The sequence below is a fragment of the Uloborus diversus genome, chromosome 10 (genome assembly GCF_026930045.1).
Source record: "Uloborus diversus isolate 005 chromosome 10, Udiv.v.3.1, whole genome shotgun sequence".
Taxonomy (NCBI): Eukaryota; Metazoa; Arthropoda; class Arachnida; order Araneae; family Uloboridae; genus Uloborus; species Uloborus diversus.
This window is the reverse complement of record NC_072740.1, coordinates 137,334,981-137,356,325: the sequence shown is the minus strand read 5'-3', so window position 1 is coordinate 137,356,325 and position 21,345 is coordinate 137,334,981. Positions and strand designations below refer to the sequence as shown.

At 32.3% G+C, this 21,345-nt stretch overlaps 1 protein-coding gene across 3 annotated transcripts in view; it reads right to left on the bottom strand.

The window, feature by feature from the left end:
* Positions 1–4,100: 4,100 nt before the first annotated feature.
* The window catches only part of LOC129231520 (serine/threonine-protein kinase Nek8-like), a 72,055-nt gene continuing 54,810 nt past the window's right edge, over positions 4,101–21,345 (bottom strand). For 2 of the 3 annotated variants that reach the window (XM_054865857.1, XM_054865858.1), the window contains 3 exons: positions 13,683–13,828; positions 7,941–8,102; positions 4,101–4,369 (listed from right to left, as the gene is read on the bottom strand). In XM_054865857.1, the coding sequence (XP_054721832.1) occupies positions 4,197–4,369; positions 7,941–8,102; positions 13,683–13,828 (481 nt within the window). In that variant the 3' untranslated portion in view covers positions 4,101–4,196. Of the gene's footprint in view, positions 4,370–7,940; positions 8,103–8,888; positions 8,924–13,682; positions 13,829–21,345 lie in introns of those variants that run through there. The other variant, XM_054865859.1, reaches the window with a different exon arrangement.

Here is a 21,345-nt window from a genome sequence, read left to right as displayed (position 1 = left end):
TGAAAAGACTGCCCGCAACATCTTTGCAATTCTAATCGACAAAGAAAAAAAAATCAACCTATTCTTTTTTTTTTCAGCCCTGGAGTGCAATCGTACCCATCGAAGACACCACACAATCAAGACATTAATTGTAGTTAATTTTTAAGATATGTTTTAATGATAAAACCTACATGTAAATAGTTTTAGCCTTTTGAAATCATTTTGTTTTTTTCGTTTGTCCATATCTCAATTATTCTAATGGAAAGTGTTTTGTACTAAAAATCTTTTGTTCAAAAATAATATCTAATCAAAATCAAACTTGGTAGATAACTTTCCAGTCAAAAAACGAAATACAGCCGAAAATTCAGCTATGTGAAAGGCATAGATAAGTATGAGAAGGAATGTTTGCATTACCCTCATAGGACTGTCAACTATTGACCTATTTCATTTTTCTATAACCACCCTGTTTTGACAGCACACATAACTTATATAAACTCATTAGAGTCTACTTATATCCTTCTTCACCCACTTTTTTTAGACTAGGATCTTCCATATTGTCTTGAAAAGTGTTTTGTCTCATTTCTTCAAAAATCAAATTTTCCGATTATTTGTTTGTTTTGCGATTGTAAAAAAAGTATTAAATCTACAGACTTCGTTTTTGGCTTAGATGAAAACGAATTAAATGTACTGTAACAGTATATCGTGTTTCTCAATTAGAGTGGGAGTTCATGTTCATATTTGGAGTGGAATGCGATTGAAGCATAATTTATTCATTTTTCACCAAAAATGGCCAATTTTCGAAGTACGATATCTCCAAAACTATTGGTCGTACAGAACGCCACTTGAGCTTAAATTGTTCAAAATTTAATGTGCTTTACAACAGGTGTTCACATTTAGCATCAAAAGTTAGATAATTTAGGAGTTATAAAGGAAAAACTGAAAAAAGTCCAAACATTTCGCAGTTTTCCGTGAATTATGCAGAGAGCACAGGTTTTTGAAAACTGCAAACTTATATTTACACTACCCTAACTGACCCAAACAACATATTAAAAAATCAGAACTACATCGCATTTTGCAATTTTAATGTCTAATATGATGATAATCAAAATTTGAAATTATGCTACTAGACAACACAGAAATGTTGTGTGTTACAAGCAGGTAATATTTTTACATACAGCAGAGCACCAGATATCCAGGAAGTTCGGGACCATTACTATCACGGGTATCTGAATTTCCCAGTTTTCTGGATCGCTAAAAAGCGCTATTGGCCCATTGTTTAAAAAACTTAAATTACTATAATAAGTGATAATACATATTAAAATAAGAAGAAAACAGTTCAGAAATGCTAATAAATATCAGAATGTTAAAAACTACTAGTGAGAGAACAATTTAAACACCAAAAACTTGAAGTCATTCATAAGACCTGAGACCCTCACATTCAGTTTGAAAAAGAAGGAAAACAAAATACTTTTTGATGTTTTAAAACAAAATAAAATGAAGGGAAGGGCAAGAAAAAAGATTCCATGCGATTTTTCTACTGTAGTGTAAAGGTGTTGTGTTTGCAATTACACTTATTTTTGATAACTATTGCATTAAGTTAACCCCCGCGTCAATGACCAAAATTTTCCTTTACTCTCAATAAACGGATACCCAGGTACCCATGTTGAATTTCGAAGATTTAGAACAGGAAAATATTTTTTTATGACACCTCTTCTATTTAATTGAAACATTTTCTTCCACCTTCATCTTGGGAAACGTGTGTAGCTTGTTTTTACCAAAAAACAAAATGGTTTATTGTTTTTCCAACATTTTATGCCTATGTTACATGATAAATGGTCCGTTTGAAAAATTGTGTTTACTTTTTTTTTTTTTTTTTGTAATACTGGATGTATTAGGTGTTAGGCTTTGGTATTTCATAGTGAAGTATTTCATTTTTAGTATTTCATTTATTTATACCAGTGATGTTCAACTTACGGCCTGCGGACCAGATAGGGACCGCAAAGCTCATACATGTGGCCTGTTGCATCGAAAAATATTATGTGTAGTTTTTATCCTTACTGTCATTTGCTCAACCTTTGCTGTCATGCTGTCTGACATTCGTAGGCATACTCAAAAAAAAAAAAAAAAAGACATAGATTCAACTGAAATATTATTGTCTACATATCCAAGAGACACTAAGTTCCTAATTCAGTATCACTGACGATGTAACAATATGTTTGTACATAAACAAAAAGAAAAAAAGCCGTGTAATACTGTTTCCACTTCTCATCATTACAAAAGCAACTCTGGAGCAACCAAAATTCACAACTATTTTGTTTTATAACAAAACAAAATCTGATGTTGAGAGGATTGATCAAATTTTTCAATAATTTTGAAGCATTTGATTGGATGGTGATAAACAATGGTTGTAATACCCTTTAAATATAAAAATATATTAATCCATATTATGGAGTATAATTAATTTCATTTAAAATCTGAATTATATCTGTAAATGAAATTAGAATAAAAGTCAATAATACAGAAAGTTTCTTTGCGTCTAAGATCTGCATTGTGACTGGTATGTAATATGCAATGTTTTTAAGTGTTTATTAATTTTATTTTTTTACAGGGTGAAAATTTCTTCGGGCATGGGAAGTGAGTCCAATACTTTAGTTTTACACCAAGAAAATAAGTGAAAAAATTGAAAGAAGAACCTTTATCAAAAAAAAAAATCGTTTGTGAGGATTTTTTATATTTTTTTTTTTTTTTTTTTTTTGGCAAGGGGGAGGGTACTTGCTTGAGTATCCCAACTTGCTACAAATGTTCATGCTTTTGAACTATACGCTTCTATAACCCTTCAGAAGAATAATAATGGTGAATACAATGCTGTTTTTCCTATCAAATATAAGTAATTGCTATGTAACTGCGGAAAACAGAATAAAATTAAGGGGCGCGATATCAAAGGGGGGGGGGGGTTGATGGAGGAAAACAGTGGTCATATTTTGATTCAAAAGCTCATTGTACATTAGAATCATCAAAAATGGTGTCAGAAGCATTTTGAAAGAGTATTTTTCGACGTGCAGTGTAATGGGTTATTGAATATAGGTATAAAAATTTTAAATGCTAAAAAACTTCCCCCAAAATGTTTTCTGAAAACACGGTTACAACTTTCTGTAGTTCACGTTCATGTAAATAAGAAGGATTAAAAGCAATTTTACCAAGACCTAGTCAGAAAGGGTAAAAATTATGATAAAAGTCACAAAAAGGTGCACGGGTACCCGGTCATTGACGCTAGGGTTAATATCAATAGAAATTTGATTTATGAGTTCTTGCAGTGTTATTGTAGTCTTGTGTTTGTTTAACAGATTTCCAGATTCCACGATCAACTATCGGGAAAATTCGCAAATCTGGCGATGTCACTTGCACTCTTAAAGGGTTTAATGAAAGGCCAATATAAATGCATTAGAATGAGACAATATTCATTTCTTTAGCTTTCAGTTGGAATAAAAAACGGAAATTTCAGATTTACAAGTGTACTTTTTAATTCAGGTAAATATTTTGGAAATTTTTCTCCGCATTAAGGATAACTCTTTAAAGTTCCTTTTTGTAACAATTTTCCCAAGTTATACCTGAGTAATATGGTATTCATTAAGAAAGCATTCTTATTCTTTAAGGTATTTCGAAAAAATGCTTAGTTTTTCAAAAATTGACAAAAATGTATATATATATTTTTTTTTTAATAGAGGGAAAATCGGCCAATTGTTGCTGGTTTTCCGGTTTTTTGGTTCACGGATAAAAGGTTCTGCTCTGTATAACGGAACTGCAGATGCTTGTTTCTCTAGTGTTAATTCATTAAAAAACAGTAATTTGAACCTGATCAGATTTTCAGACATAGTATTTCACGTGGGTTGATGCATAAAGTGTAACATACTGCAGTATAGTCAAGGTTAGTTTTGATGATTTGAATTAGTTTAGCAGACATACCAAGAAAAGTAGTTAGCAACCATGAAACGCACCTTTACCTACAGGACATTTTAGGACATTAAAAAACCATAAAAAGAAATTAATTGCATAAAGTTAAAGGATCTATCTGAAAATTGGATCCAATCACATTTTTAGATGACTCAGATGACACATGAGAACACTTTATTTTATTAATGTTCATGAGATGAAAATTTTGACAAAAACAGATGAAATAGAATTATTACTCTCAATTTCAATGCCGAACGAAAAAAAGTTCAATTTTCAGAGGTACCATCCTCCAAGATGACGCAGCTTTCGCTGTCACAAGCGATGGCAGAAAGAACTTTTCCATGCAAGCACGAGGGGACTCGAGGTATGCAGTAATCTCTAGCATCCTCCGCCCCTATCAGCGATTTAGGACATTGGCCCCAGCAGTATAAGGATTTATCTGAAAAGAGAGAAGTTTCACATTAATTTAGATACATTAAAACATATAAAGCCAATTTCAAAACTATACTGAACATGTAAACTAACTCAGGGGTGTCTTTAGCTTACTGGAAATTTCAATCAAAACAGCAAGTTATAGCAAAAGAAAAAAAGGCAAAAATTTCAACAAATTGGATAATAATGACAACTGATTCATGTCAGTTTCCAACAAGAAAAGATGAAAACATGGACACTTATGTAAAAATAAAGGTGATTTTGCATGAACAAATTTAAGGACAAAAGTTTGAGGGTAAAATTCAGAAACTGAAGTTGTTATTTTTACTTTTTTGAAGAAAAAAAATGGGTTTAGAAAAGAAACATTTGAAAGATTGCAAAAGTTTCTTTTCTCTTGCACAAGAGAAAAAAATAAAATAAAATACAGGTTGCAAAAATAATCAAACTGAACAATTTTTTCATACTTGTGTACAAAATTTTTTCGCTTTTGCGATTGCTTTATTATCAAGATTTTTTTTTTCCAAAATTCTAATCGCCGAACCACCCTTCCCCTTTTTTCTTGAATAATCTAATTTTTGGCGAAAATTCGGGACATAATTACTTCATTTCAGAGTTCGAGCAAAACCATCAAACTTTCGGAGACTCTAACCTATGATCATGTAAGAAGATAAAGGGAAAATGGGGGAAGATACGAGAAACATACAAGCTCTTTCACTTGAAAAAAAAAATTTTTCATATCTAAATAACAGGGCACAACACTTGTTTCTTCAAAAAAAAAAAAAAAATTCAATGCTGGCTGACATCAAAATCTCAATGTCTAGGGCCAAAAAAAAAAGATTTTCATATTTGTGAAGTTTCTCAGCTTGAGAAAATTCTGACCATTTCCAGTAGGTAGTCTTCCTGTTGCTGTACTGACAATGAATTGTCCCAGGTTCCAGAATATCCTCTGTGCTCGCTAGTGGTGACTGGGGCACATTAAATATGTGATGGTTATGAAGTCCTCCACATTCCCATTCCATCCAAATACCTGGGATAAAAAAACAGAGCCCTCTTAAAAGCAGTGGCGCTGTCACGGTAGGAATTTTTGGGTTTAAAACCCCCTCCCAGATATCTTTTATTAATTTTCTCCCCACAAATCATAGAGAGAAAAACAGTATTTAAACTTTTTAAGCGAGATAGGTTTCCACAAAACACTTTACTGCTTATAAATTGGGAGACAATTACAAATTACTTTCCCCTCATTCTTAAACGTACAGGTAATATTTCGTGAAGCGCACCCCTACTGCTATAAGAGGACTAAAATGGTCTTATAGAAGTGCAAAACGGGATCATGGCTACATAGCACTTTCAGCACTGCACAAATAATTTTTGTGTTTATTTCCATACATAGTATTTAAAATCATTACGAAAAATTTGCATGATTCAAATTATTAGAATGAAAATGCTTAAATACTTTCATCCAAATGCTGTCGGCTGAAAATGCACCATATTGCATTTTATTGCTCCAGAAAACAAGACATTTCAGTGTCCCGGAACCATGCTCAGGAACAACAAGACAAGCAACACCGAAAATAGGACTGTCTTGTTTAAAACCAGACATATGGTCACCTTACACTTCCTCTTTTTTCTTTGTTTTAAATTTGTGATATCAATATGAATTATTATTATTTTGAGTAAGGGACATAATATCCCAGTAAAATTAGGATTTTTGCACCACAAATTTATAACTAAGAAATATTTTCAGAATTTGTTCCTTATAGCATGCTGCAAAGCCCCATGGTGACTGTCAAGTGATGGTAACGATATGTTGCTGAAGTCACTAACAGGTACTAGAGACTTTTTAAGTCTGCAACAACCCAATGACAGTACTGCAACTGTGATTACTTGTAAAAATTCTGCAAACATTGCGACATAGTCATAGCAACCGTGATACCAAGTTGCAGTAAAGCCCATATCATTTTAATGACTAGTAACAGTTCCATAACATCACGATAAAGTCACATTGATCTCAGCCTATTTTTGAGCAAATTTCAAGCAAAGTCACGAGAAAAAGCTTTGAAGGTCCTTTAATAGTGACTGTTTATCAGTGTTACGAAAGAGTTTTGCCGACTTAACTGTCACAAGTGTGATCTGAATGTGACGTTAAGGCAAAACGCCAAACTATTGACTGTTCCCATGGTGACTGTCCATAATCTCGTCGTACCCCCCCCCCCTGTCACTACAAACACTTGAAACTTTGTTTCTTTATTGTGGCATCACAGTAAGCTCTTGGCATAACAGAATAAATTCATTTGATAGCCATTCAGCAGCACGTCATAACTTTATTTACAGAAATTTCATTGAAACATTTTGGACAATTTATGTGGTGATCATGGGAAAGAAAGTATCAGAGAGCTTTACAGATGTGGCTAATGGAAAATAAATTGGTAGTAGCAGCGACCAAAGTGGGATGCGTAAGTGACATTTACATGACAGTTGCAATGAGAAGTCACCAACAAGTAGCAGCAGCTTACAAATGTCAGTCCGCGGTGACGTCACAAAGGGGTGTTGCAGAGATGACTCCTTACGACTGTTTTGCGATGACACGACACAGTTACAGCAGCCATCAGTACGTATTTCTGAACTGAACTGTATGTGATGTGGCCACAAAAGCCTAAGCTTCATATGTTTCTTCAGCAAGCTCATCCATTACCTCTAAGGGTTTTTGACACTAGGAGGTTTATGACAACTCTTGGAAAGTTTAAACCTTGTCACGATAAAAACTGCTTTTTTACTTAAAAAACACAACATTGTTTTTCATTTCATTAATCAAAAGCTACCTTTTCTCTGAAAAATTTTAGTTTTCTAATATTTTCTATTTACCATACAGAAAATAAATCTCTTCTGCCTAAAATGTTACTTCCTGCAGAAATTTTTTTTTCCAGGCACAGAATATTAAAGAATAATGCACTTAACACACATATTGTGCACTTATGTTTTTAAATCTTTTTATATCTTCAAGCTAAATCTGTGCCTCTTTGATCGAAATATTAACTTGCCTGAGTACCAACAACCTTAATGTAAAGAAACCTAATTGCACTGCTCAAGTCACACTAGTAAACAAAGGTATAATGCACCTATAGGGAAATGTGAGGATAAAACCGATGTGACCTGATGTGACCTCAGGGTCTCGGTGGATAGTAGAGGGTTGATTAAAATAAATCATTTTTTCTGAAAAAATTCAAATGTTCGAATTTTTGGTAATTAGAATGTGGTCTAGTCCCAAGTGATTTGGATAATTAGAATTCTACGATATACTGTTTTAAAATAAAACAATTTATGCAGAATAATATAACTTTATTTTAAAAAATCCAGACATTCTATCATGATTCTGAAAGCATAGCAGTAGCTTAACTAAGATTCTGTTCATGACAGAACTTAAGATTTGTAAAAATCTAAGTACGAAGGTGGCCGAGTCTACCTCGCTTATGCCAAAAGATAGGCCAAATAATTTTTTTTTTTAGTCCTAAAAAATTAAAAATCCTGAAGAATCTCAGTCCTGAATTTTGGAAAATAAACAAATTTGATAAAAACCTTACCTTTGGTCAAAGCTAGAGTGAAGTAATCCCCACAGCTGATATCTGTGACTTGGAATCCTTTCAGGGACTCCACTATCCTGGGCATGCTGTAATCTATGTGGAGAGTTCCCCATCCCAGCTGCAACTGGCAATTCGATCCCACAGTGTACACCTTACCATCATCTGTAAAAGGATCAATATTTACTAATTAATAATATTACTAATAAATCAATAAAAACAACCTGTGCAATGTCGAAAATATAAATTACATGTGTTTTGGAGTTGCAAACTACCAATTGAGATTTGGGATAAAAGAAATCAAATAAAAGGGGGGGGGGGGAGTGAATGATGAAAACATTTTATACTCTTTCACAGCTTCATTTAAAATCTGTTTTGGTCACTTTTCTTTCTTTTTGCTTTTAGTCTTAAGTATTGTTCTAACTCATACCATTTATTTATTTCTATTCTTGATTTATCTGCCATTTCCTGGTTCCTATTAATCTCAGAATGTTTCAGATGATCCAATTTTTATTTTTACTTCTGAATATTTCACTTGGTATTCAACTTCATTCCAAATGAAGGAACTACATTGCCCTACTTGTAAGCCTACTTGCCACAAAAAAAAAAAAAGCACAAAAGACTCCATGCATGAAGCAATTGTCCTGAAACCAAAAACAAAGAAAAGAGAAAAAAAAAATGAAATAGGCATAGGGATGGCAAACTGTCCCACAAAAGGAGAAATTTTTTTTATGAAAAGACAGCTGGTACTGGCTAACAAAGAAAAGATCCAAAAAACTATTTTTCATACCTTAATAGTGAAAGTTTCTAAAGTAATAAATATAGTTATACAGTGTAACTTAAAAAGTCTTTATTAATAATGATGAATAAAAATAAGAAATTATTCTTTCCATTTTAAAATGCTAAAATAATTGTATACAATTTAAAGCACTTACACATGTGGTAGGGGCAATTTTATGTTGGGGGATTACTTCACAACAAATTTTCTGAAAGAGTTCGAAAGGATCAATTACAAAAAAGTAAAAATAATAGAAAAGACATATGAAAAGTTGGGCTATAATATGCTCATTGAGTTTCAAGAGAGGTAATCAATATTGTAGACCCACAGTTTAAATATAATACTTCACTGCGGTCACTACTCGTGTGTTTTAAACCTTGAAGTGGCCACTGCTGATGTGTTTACCTTATATGCCATACAAAATCTTTTAATCCTAATATACACTTCCCTGGTGTGTTATTTTCTGCTACCGGTCCAGTCGTATGTACCACCCAAAATGTACAGCATGGTGCTTGAACTCTTTTTTACGAGCTACACTACAACTTACAATAAGATTCTCAGTGGTTCAAATGACCCCCCATTCTTCATACTGGCTTGCAAACTATAACCCATGTTGTTTATTCCAGTCAAGAAAATATTACCACTGAAACTCAAAGAATATGATAGTACAAACAATTTTCAAAAAATAATACTTGTATTGCAATATTTTCTTTACAAGTCCAAAATTATTTTTGTTCTTATTAAATGATAAAGTTCTTGTTATTAATATTTTAAACATTAGTTGAGACCTACTAATATTCAGTGACGTATTTATTAGTTTAATATTGCGTAATTTGTATTTTAAATGCTTTGTACAGTTAGTCAAGTGCTTGTGGGGCAAAGTCAAAAAATTCATTTCATTTCACTTTTTAATCCTTTATCAAATTCCTTACATATTCATTTATTAATTATTTCATTAACATTCCTTCATTTAAGAACTCCTTTATATTTATTCATTGTTTCACTTATTTTCTTATTCATTCACTATTTTATTCACTCATTTATTTAACTCATATATTAACTTATTTAGTATTCATTTTTTTTTGCATTTCCTTTTCCTTTATTCATTCTTTCTTTTATCAGGGTGTTTACTCAAAACACATTTTCCATTCCCAGAATTTTCAAGGTTTTCTATACCTTAAACAAAATTTTTCATGTGCTTTTTTAAAGATTAGTGTAGTTACTTTTGGAATTTTTCAACGGTTGGTTAGCTGTGCTTTTAAGTGACATTTTAATACACCTTACCTTTATATCATTGTTTAATGTAAATTTCAAACTATTACATCCATCCATCCCTAAAACAGGCTTTTGTTGCCTGGAAAACTTTGAGAACTTTTAAAAAATTGCTTCATTAAAGTGTTAAGCATCAAATACATCTCCTCCCAGGGGTGGCAAATGGGGGGGGGGCGGTCACACCCCAAAATTTTTGGACCAGAATGGTGAAAAATAGATAAATTCAATGTATGTAAATCTCAAATCAAAGTTCAGTAGAAAAATTCTCGCTGATTCTCAGAAAAAATTGATGAAACTCGACACATTTCCAGACAGAAGCAGAGAGAGTTCCTTGCAGTGATGTGGCTGCATAATTTTTCACAAGAAAAGTCCTTGCTATTTCGCATTCATTGTTACTCTTATATTTTTAATATGTGTTTATTTAATGAGTTCACAACTTTCTTCTGCGAGGAACCACATTTCAGCTACTCAATGCATAATATGCTTTCATAGAAACTTCTTAAAAATACACTTTGAAAAAAAAAATTGCACATCAACAAATACCTTATCTGTAGGGTCCGATTACCATACAGGCCAACGAGGCCTGGGCTTGGGGCTGCAACTTCCAAAAAGGCCCCAAATTACTTGAAGAATTATGTATAGCATTACAATTATATAAAATATACATGTATTTTCAAAATAATAATAAGAAAGTAATGACTTGTTAAAAAAAAAAAAAAACTTCCTTAAAAGAGAACTTTTATTTCTTCTGTCAGTATTGTTAAAATTATGAGGGGCTCCAAAGGGGTGTCATAAATGCACTTGATAAATGATTTACATAGTTCTGTGATTGACAAATAGGTTTCCAAAAATGCATTCTTACGAGCCTCAAGCTTGAATATAGTGGCTGATTTACCACTGCATTCCGCTATCGTGTCTTCAGGGGGCCTCCAAATTATCCAGGCGGGCTTAGGGCCTCAATTTTAGTTAGTTGGACCCTGCTTTTCTGTGGCTATTTAATTATACAATCTCGGAGTGACACAAGATGGTCTTTAAGAGTTAAAATCATAAATACACTTCTTAAAATTTCAGAGTAGTGATTGACGCCTAGAAGAATTATTGGGGAATCATCATGCAAGACTTTGTTTAAATTTTTATTTACTTTGTGTGTTTTGTTGAGAGTTTTTGAACAATGCTTTGCTCTATCAAAACATCTTCAATCCGCTAACATTAATATTTGGACTGTAGTTCGGAGATTTAGTTTAATCTACAGCTGAAACTGTTAATAATTTTTGTACAGAAGTACATTTCAACCAAGAGTGGAACTTCTCATAATAAAATTCTGCTAGTCAATTTGATAAAGCTGCAAAAAAAAAAAAAAAAAGATGTGATATCAATCTATATGATGAGGTTAAGCCATAACATTGATTTAAGACTCAGTATAAAAAAAGATTCAGTTTTGAATGAAATTAACATACGATTTGATGATAAAAATTTTTGCTTGGGTGATATCGAAGAGCAGAAAGTGAAAGGTTTTCTTGCATAACTTAGTTACTTCAATTATTTTTTAACTATTCCAGTCAGCTCGGCTAGTAGAGAAAGAACATTTTCATATCTTGGGAGCTTAGAGAATTATTTTTGAAGCGCAATGGGCAAAAAAAAAAAGCTTTCACCTTTAGCTGTACTAGCAAAAAAGCACAATACTGGGCATCGATGGATTAGTAACAGGATTTCATGTTCTTCCGATTTCCAAAAATCATACATTAAAACTTTACTAAAAGGTAAAATCTGTAGTATCAAGAAGGATACTTATATTGAAACAAATAAGAAAATTTGTCATTTAAGTTTAAATTGTTCTTAAACCCTAATTTTCATAAACATTAAGCTCATTTTATGGTCCCTCCTCACTAGCCAATATGTGCTTTGTTCCACGCTGAGGTAACTCATTTTTAGGAAACTTTACCCCCCCAAATGAAATGTTGAAATGCCGTCCCTGTCTCTTCCCACAGGAAAGGGGACATTGGTTTACCAGCCTGGAATCTTATTTAAAAATCTAGCAATTCTGATGCCACTGAAATAAAGAAACTCAATTTTGCTTCCATAAGTTCACTGCACTTCAACATTTGCAACCTCTGCCTTTTGAACAAAGACTTTTATGGGTGGCAAAATGTCTAAAGGCCTTTGTGCAACAGCTGAGCTATCACCAAATCAAACAAAATTTCAGTGGAAAAACCTTTCTTTGATGACATTTTTAGTTTATTTGGCTCTGTTCTTATTGTTCTTATTTTGGTCTATTCAAGAGGAATCCTTTTAAGCATTTAAACATAAATTAGCAAAGACATCTCTACAGAGATAAAGAACTGCACGAACACCAAAGGAATACTTAAATTAAACAATAATCTATGAAATAGTTTACCCTTACTTTGAAGAGCTTATCTATAACTGGTGTGGGAAAACTAAACAATTTTTGTTTACATGAAATACACCGCCAGCTCAGTCATTTCCAGCCGAGGACTGCAATTTCGTGCTTATTAGCACTCATCAGCCCGGCATAGGAAAGTGACTGAGCTGGAGAATTCTATATTAGCTACCAGTTTGTTGTGCACTCTTGGCTTCCTTAAGAGGTTTTCCATCTCCAGCTCAGTCACTTTCCTATGCCGGGCTGATGAGTGCTAATAAGCACAAAACTGCAGTCCTCGGCTGGAAATGACTGAGCTGGCGGTGTATTTCATGTAATTCTGCTTTAGCCCTGGCTATTGGGCGGTAATTTACTGAATTTTTCATTGGTAGTTGCAGAAGCAACCTAACTACCATTGTTAGTGAGTGTAAACTTCTCAACCCCCAAGGGAAACTGGAATGTGCAAAACTAGAGAACAAAAGATGAGTTGGAGAACTGGTTTGAGGAAAGAAACAGATATTGTCTGAGGGAGGGTATGAACCATTCCACTTTGGTAGAGTCTCAGTTTCAGGGGAGATTGTGTGGTGCCAGAGAACTACTAGTAAACAAAACATGGGGTTGAAGAACTAGTTTAAGGAAATAAATATTTCTTTTTAGTAATTTCATGTTGCATGAATTTCTGACCAAATTAACTTTAATAACTTACTACAAAAAAGGAAAACAAATCTTTAGAAACTGCATGCAATATAATTTTTTAAAAATTAAAGGTTTTATGCATACAAAAGTAAATTTCCCTGACATTTCCAGTACAAAAAATTTCCCAGACATTTCCAAGTTTTCCATGTGGGTAGAAATCCCGGTTTATTTACTCATTTATTTCATCAAAACAATCTTTAATAATGAAATAGAAAATATTTCATTAGAAAAATATTTTATTTTTCACTTTGCCCCATGAAAAAAATAAGTGAAAAATTTCCATCTTTTTTTTGGAGGTACAAATTTACTGCCAAAACTAAATAATAATGTTTCAATGCAAGTTTTGTTATAAAATATATTGTTCTTCCTACGAGTACCATAATTTTTAGAACAAGTATCCAACTTGTTCATTTTGAAAAAAAGTAAGTTATCTTAACTATTTCACTTTGCCCTACCTTCCCCTATCTATTAATTTTTCGTTCAAACTATGCTTACAAGTCGAGGACCGAGAACCCTTGGTATGAAATTGCCTACCACAATTTGAGGGACTTTGCAGAAAACGATGTCTTCCTATACACAAAAAAGCATCTTGCATGACATATACTAGCAATGAACCACTCACCGCACAAGAACGCAGTGTGTGCCCTTCCTCCACAGACAGTCATAAACTTCTCGTCTCTCAGGGGGGAGGATTGGAGGGGTGTAAAGAGCCATATCTCATCTTTCTGTTGATCTCCTTCACCAGCGTCCATGGCAAGCTTGTTGTGCCTAAATTTTTTCAAAGACATTAAAATTGAGACATTTCAAGAAGTAAGCGCCAAACAGCCAATGTAAAAAAAGAAATAATAATAATCCTTTCCATTTTAACCCTGCTGAATCACAATAGGAGTTGTAAAAAAAGTCAAGGTCTTTAAAATTGATAAAAACTGGATCGTTCATTGTGTTCTGAAAATTTTAATCAGATTTATAGATATTTTTAAAGACTTATAAGCTTCAGTTATTAAATGATTTGCATTTATAAATCAAAACTAATCCTGATATCTATATTAAGGATTTCAAAAACATTATATTTCACCAAAAAAGTTTTCCAACTCAGATGCAAAACTAATTGCTATCAGTACATGCATATGATCCAAATCAAATTTAATATAGATGGCATAGTAGTACACTATAACTACAGAAAAATACAGAAAAAGGAAACAATTAGGCAACGGGGCAAATTATAATATTCATCAATGTGTGAGATGAAAATGAACTGTGAGTGAACTGAATTATAATAAATCAGATGAAAAAAAAAGTTTAACTATTCTTTATAAAATGTGGTATCTTTAAGTCAGACAGCTACCAATTTTTATTTATCTACTAGCTGCATGGTAGGACTTTCCACAGTATACCTCGAAAATAAAACTTATGTCAAGCGACTCGCGACTCGGGCCCAACAATCAGGCTTGAACAAACAAAAAGAAAAAAAAATCTGTAAAATTTCCCAACAGTTGCGGAAAAATAACCAAAAAGAAAAAATCTAAATCCCCTCGATTACAGTAAAAGTCTCAAAATAAAAGCCACATGTTCACATTCGAGAAAAAAAATGGTAACAGATCTTTCTTCTCAATGATTTTCTTCAAGCTACAAATTTTAATAAACGCATTGTTCAACAATGGAACCATGGTCAAAATTGAATTTCTAATTGAAGGCTTACCTACATTTTAGCATGGAATTAGTTGAAAACAGTTATAATTCATGTTTTAATTAGATTGGAACAGGGAACAGGGGTTTCTATGGATATGTTATTCTAATTTTTGTGCGCATTTTTTCGCCCTCATATTATAGAAAAATGCCACTTTCAGGTCAAAAAGTTCAAGTTCAAATGGTTTGGTACTTTTTTTAGAGTTCGAAAACCCTCCTAAGAACCTTCTCGGGCGCCCAAGCGCCTCCGTGCCAAATTTGGTCTAGATCCGATGTACACTGGATTTGTATAGAGAAAATACACGCATATTCTTTGTTTTATATAGATTGTCAAGAAAAAGTATGCCTAGTACATACTTATAACTTTTGGGGAAAAAGCTTAATCTAACAAAATATAAGTGCAAAGTAGTGTTAAGTGGATGTTCCGTCTTTTTTAGATTTTAAAGTGTACATAATATTTAATTTATACTTAATTAAAAATAATCTAACGCAGAATAATCCAAAAGTTTATACTGATGATGGTCTACATTGAGTCCAAAAAAAAAAACAGAATATTAAAATTAAAACTGGGGGAAAATTTTCAAAATCAATACAGGTATCCCTTGCATAACATGGTTAATTCATACCCTGTAGTATCGAAAACATGTTATACAAGATTTTTTTTATGAATAGCTTTTTTACTTATTTTTAAACTAATTAATCATGTACATATTACAAATCATGTCAATACGTATTGTGTTGTAATAGTCTTATACGAGACTTTGAAGTTATGTTAATCATAGAATGTGTACCATGTTATATCAAAACCAAGTCTTAAGGTAGAAACTTTATAATAGCTCAAACAGTAGCTCCAATAGAACATACAAATGAAACTGACAACAAAACCATCCAACGGCGCACTGACCCAAAATTAAAGTTGTTACAAACGATACAACTTAACTATTTTATGTACCTCAAATTAAAACTTTTACTCACAGCAAAAAAAAAAAAACTTTATCAACTTTCTTCACTAAGAACAAAACACACAAAACACATTCATTCACAATTGAGGCAGTGAGAAGCATAGGGATGTTAAGTGGACATTTTCAAATTTTGAGTAAAACGCGTTTAAAGATAACATTTTTGGTAGGCTTTCATTAAATTTTTTTCTAAATCATGCTGTATAGCAGCAACTACCAGGGCTACTAGTACCATCTGTGGTCCCAAGACAGAGGCGAGGTTCACCCTACCATGTGTACTAGTTACCTCCAAATTTTTAATTTTGCCACTTACATCCCTTTGCTTCTCACTGCCTCAATTCATCAATTTTAAACTGAAAAGTTTCCACAATTTATTTTTTTGTTAATTGTTGCTTCTAATTGAAATAATATCAACAAATTTTTCTTTTTAATATCTTGTAGCACTATTTTACAAGAATTTTTTTGATGCGAACTAATTCCTAAGCAATCGACAATGCAAAAAATTGACCAATCCAGAATTTGACATTCCTCACATTTTTCATGTAAACGAACTTTTAAACAAAAAACTGAAATTAATAGGGAAACAATATTACATTGTTTGAAAATTTTACATTGTTTAACAATACAAAATTTTGCTAGACTGCGTCAGTGTTTAGTTTATAAGTGTTTAGTCAATTAAAAATAGAGAAAATTTTCCAAATTTTCCATTGTAGTTCAGGATTATTTCTTGGAACTTTTATTTGAATAAGTTTGATCTTCTGTCTTTAAACACTGCTTCTTGAACTAAATTGCATACATTTAAGCCAGTAAATGGGGTAATTTTTCAATAACAGTTAAACCCTTTTTAAAACATCCATTAATCTGATTGTTCAATATTTTAGCATTCCACATGTTTGAACTTTCTGGATGCAAACCAAAATTTGGTGTGGTCGGCAGAATTATGTTTCTAAACTACAAGTAATTATATTAATTTAAAAAAGCATTTTTGACATTTAATATGTTTAAATTTGTTCCACTTTGCATCAAACGATATTGCTTTAAAATTTTGTAACTGTGGGTATGGATCTCATGACAGGTGCACCTCACACTGTAGAATATCTATATTTTTTAATTAATAATAACCCTTTCTACACAGATTTCTTGCTTTTTAAAAACTTACATTTTAGCTTTACTAGGTTAAATTAAGTAGGTAAAATTGGTATAGATTGGCAAAAACTTACACTAAAGTACCAGTGTAGTCACAGAAAACCAATGGGACATGCACTCCAGTAAATTCCAAGCTTATTTACTCCATAGGATAGTTTGGAAATATCTGTATGACATATATTGTTGCCTCAGAGCAACAGTAAGATATCTAATCGCCGAAATTACACTAAGTTATCTTACTGTTGCTCTGAGGGGACAATATGTCCTGGTGGGACTGAACGGGTTAAGGTGGGTGCGGCTCATACTCATGAAAATACAGTGCATATTTTAAAATTTGCTTTTAAAAGCTCAAGTCCTTCATTTTAGAATTTATTAAAAACATCTTTGTTTTTTAAAATATATTTACATTACTTAAATTTTTTCACCAGAACTAATTGTTAAAGGGTCATTCTATCGTGACAGACGTAACATTCAGAGACTGTTTTGTTGCATAACATGAATTTTAAACGTCTAATAATAATCATTTGCAGGTGGTTTTATGGAATTTTGTGAAAGAATAAAACTTCTGTGTAATATTCATGCAATAAAACACAGTATAAATCCCATAAATTGGATCTTGAAACTAAATTACTATAGTCTGATGAACATAACATTTTTGCAACCTTAAATTTACAACCTGAAATTCAGCTCTTATTTTCTCTAAAGTTCAGGTTGATGTTATTGTAAAAACAATGCAATGCATTATTCTCATTCCTTAATTTTATTTTTCTTATAATGTGACACAAATAGATATTTCTTCAAAATATGACGTGAGACGAATGTAATCGCGAAGAACGTAACTCTGAAGTTACTTTTGTCACAGCTACTAAAGTCCATTTTAGAAATATACTTGTTTAAGTTTTAAGACCGTTACTTGTCTAAATAATTATTAATAAGTAACTACTCTGATACTTTGTCTTAAATTAACACTTCTATTATTAAATTTTCACCATGGATGAAATAAATGCTTTTTTTTTATAGCCTTTGGCAAAATTTATTTTTTCCTCCTCTGTTTTGAAGTGAAACTTTTCATGCAAGAGCTTTGAATTTCTGATCTCTAACCTTTTTTGTGACAGAAGTGAGGTAGTTGTATTTAATTGCTGCAAAAAATGATGAAAAGTGATAGGGAAATGGAACCAATAATAGACAAGGGTCCAGTAACAGACAGTCCTAGGTTTGGATTTAAATAAGAATTTTGGGCAAGTAAAACCAGGGGTGATTGTGAGTTCATCAAAAAATACCTGAAAGTTTCAAAGCGAGAACGGGGGGGGGGGGGTAATCTTTGGCCCCTATTACTTAAGTGCACCTATGCCATAGTATTAAATAGTTCAATAGTCAGAGTCAAAGTAGTGTGTGTACATTTGATTAAAATTTTAATGGGTTACAAAGTTACTTTTGAGCTGGTGTTATACAAAATTATCTTGACATTTGTCCATCTTAAGGGATAGGTGAACATCTTAAGGCTCTCTTGCAGGTATATTTGATGAGTATTATATAATTTTTTAAAAATTGCGGAGGTAGGGAGATAAAAGCATAACAAAAAAAATATAATTTCGGTATTTTCGGACATAAAAATACCGGAAATACGTCCGAAAATACCGGAAATTCAGTAAAATACCGGAACACAATCACCCCTGTAAAACTGATGTTGCTGCTACCCATGAATACGGTGCAACCATCTAGTGTTATCAGAGTGAATTTTATGAGCCATTTGGTACTTACAAAGCAGAGGTGGAAGGTTATGAACAGCCACAACAAGGTCTGCCGGTGTTGCATGCTCATTTGAATTTTATAAGGTTTTAGATCTAAAAATAAAAAAAAACTTTTGGCCATTTTGAAGAGAAAAGGGGAAATCTCTGTCCATTACTCATCCTTTCCTCATCCTATCTGTTACTGGGTATCATTAGAATTGCCTGTGTCTGTTACCAGGGTGTCAGACCTTTTTCCCAAATTGAGCAAATAAAAATAGAATTAACAGGGGAGGTGCAGTCTCACATACCGCTTGAAAGTTCATCCGACGACCCCCATTTTATTTTCAGTCCGATTGAACGGTTTTTCCTAATAGCAATTTGTTTTCTGACCTTGATCACCTCCCATTGCTTATCTGTTTGGAGAGTGCATTTGGTTTCAATTTCATTGCATTCTTTAAAAGCGGTCTGTGAGACAGCCCCTCTCCTTCAGCGTTACTTTTCGGCAGTAGTGGACATTGCTCTTAATGTTAGGACCATGGAGAAAGGTTTTTTTTTATTTTATTCACGTTATGGGGAAGAGATGCAAAATATTCTAGATGAGGTGAGAGTAGATGAGGTTACTGATGTTCTAGAGACAATGAGGGCTGAATTATTTCTGGAAATACGGTGGGAAATACTAGAAGTTAAAAGGCGGACTAAAATTTCCTGTAATGTGATATAGTCAATTTTCTAGTATTAAAATGTTCTGTATGTATTAAACAACTAAAATAAAACGATTAATTCATAATAGATTCATTTCTATTATGAGTAGTAAATTATTTACTGCAGCATATGATTTCTTTGGAAAAATCGAAAGGTTTTGGTTAAATTTCCTCAGAAAAGGCATATGTCAATTAAAAATGCAAAAATATATTTTTTCTCTGCTAATTAAAGTGCAAAAAACATTTAAGGGAAACTACAGGAATGTATCTTAATTTCACGATTAAAATAAAATTCTAAAGTAGAGTGGTCTCTGAGACCTCACCTTCCCTGTTAGGTAAAACTTTTTCACTTCCTCTGTTACAGGTTAACTAATTCAGAGGATCCAGAAGCAGTCAAACGTCATAACAGATGTAGTTGCATGAGAGAAAAATAATTTTAAAAGTCTAAATACATTAAAAGGCTCAGGAAATTGAGTTAACCTGAGAGCGATGTCTCAAGTATGTCTGTTACTGGTGCCGTTACCTTAGTATTTATAAAATTAGTTTTGTTAGTAAAATTAACAATTTAATATCAAGGCTAAACTTAAGTAAGCGTATATTTGTGGATTTTGGTTGCTTTAAAAGTTTCAAATAATGCAGGTTTTTGAGGATTCAAGTCAAGTCATCAGTTTAAGAGCGTAATTCACATTGCTAAGGTTCTGCCTTGAATTTAGTTTGTTAACATTTATTATCAAAATTAACTTTATTATTACTATTATTTTTTATTATTTTTGGGAACAGTTAAAAGGCAGACGGAGTAATTTTTAGTTTTCTTAAATTTTATAATCTATTTTCTTCCTTAAAACCTACAGTCATCATGTGAATATGCCTAAGTCAGGCGCAGAAAGAACAAGAGCTTGGCGTGAGAGAAAACATATGGGTGAAATGACAGTTTAGACTGTAAAAAAGAAGAAAATTTCAAAGTTTTACTTCTATCGTGAGTCATTTTTTACAAGAATTCTTTACAAGAATTTTTGTTTTGTAAATCCCTCACAAGCGAAGCTTTTTTTTTTCCAGAGAACTATCAAGAAATGTAATCTTCTTTACGAAAACAAAATCTATTGTAAAAATTGTTTTTACAAGATGGTTTCTTCTAGGAACTTTTTGACTTTCATTTCTGCCACAGTAATTCCAATAATATTATTATTATTTAGCAAGATAACATATAAGAGCCTATTTTTTCCTGGGACTACTTGGAAGAGCATGCTTTTTGAATCCTTCTGTAAACTTTGCATGCTGAGAAAGATGAAGTTACATTATTTTATAACTTTATACAAAGTTAGCTTACTAGATTCCCTGCAATTGATTCTCATCTCCTGACCTCATTTTTAATTCCTCAATCTTCTTGATTTTTTAAATGTTTTTTTTAAAATATTTATTTATGGGTTTTTTTATTATTATTTTTTTTTTTTGCCGTAATATTTGCATATGCTCTGTTGCATTTTCCCTGTCATTTTTGTTTTGTTTTTACCTGCCATTCTTGCTCAGCTTTAACTTTTTTTTTCAGCAGTCATTTTTCTTATAAAATACAACCCAGGAAAATTCCACAAATATGAGCAGAAAAATCTAGTTATTGTTGCAAAAATTACAAAATGTTATGCAGTGACATTTAAAAAATTAAATTATTTCAAAATATACATTTCATTTATTTCTTAATGAACTAAACTTTTGAAAGAAGCAGTGTTTGTTTCAAGTGATTATGTTTGCCGCAATCAATTTGTTACGTTCGTCACACTGATAACTGATTGTTTACATAATTTAATAAAAATTTAAATTTTTTAATGCTCTAGGTCTGGGATGAGAATGAAGCAAAAATTTCCTTTTTATAGTCCTACAAAAAGTGTTGGAAGGGAAAATACGCCGTTTTGTGATGAACATAACAGGCCGTTCAACACAGAATTCAAGTTAGGCTCAATAAGAAAAAAATAAAATTCAATGAAAGAAATTGAAATCTCCAAATAAAAGCAATAACAAAAAGAAAAAAAAAACATAAAATGTACCCTCAAAAAATTACAAGTCGCATT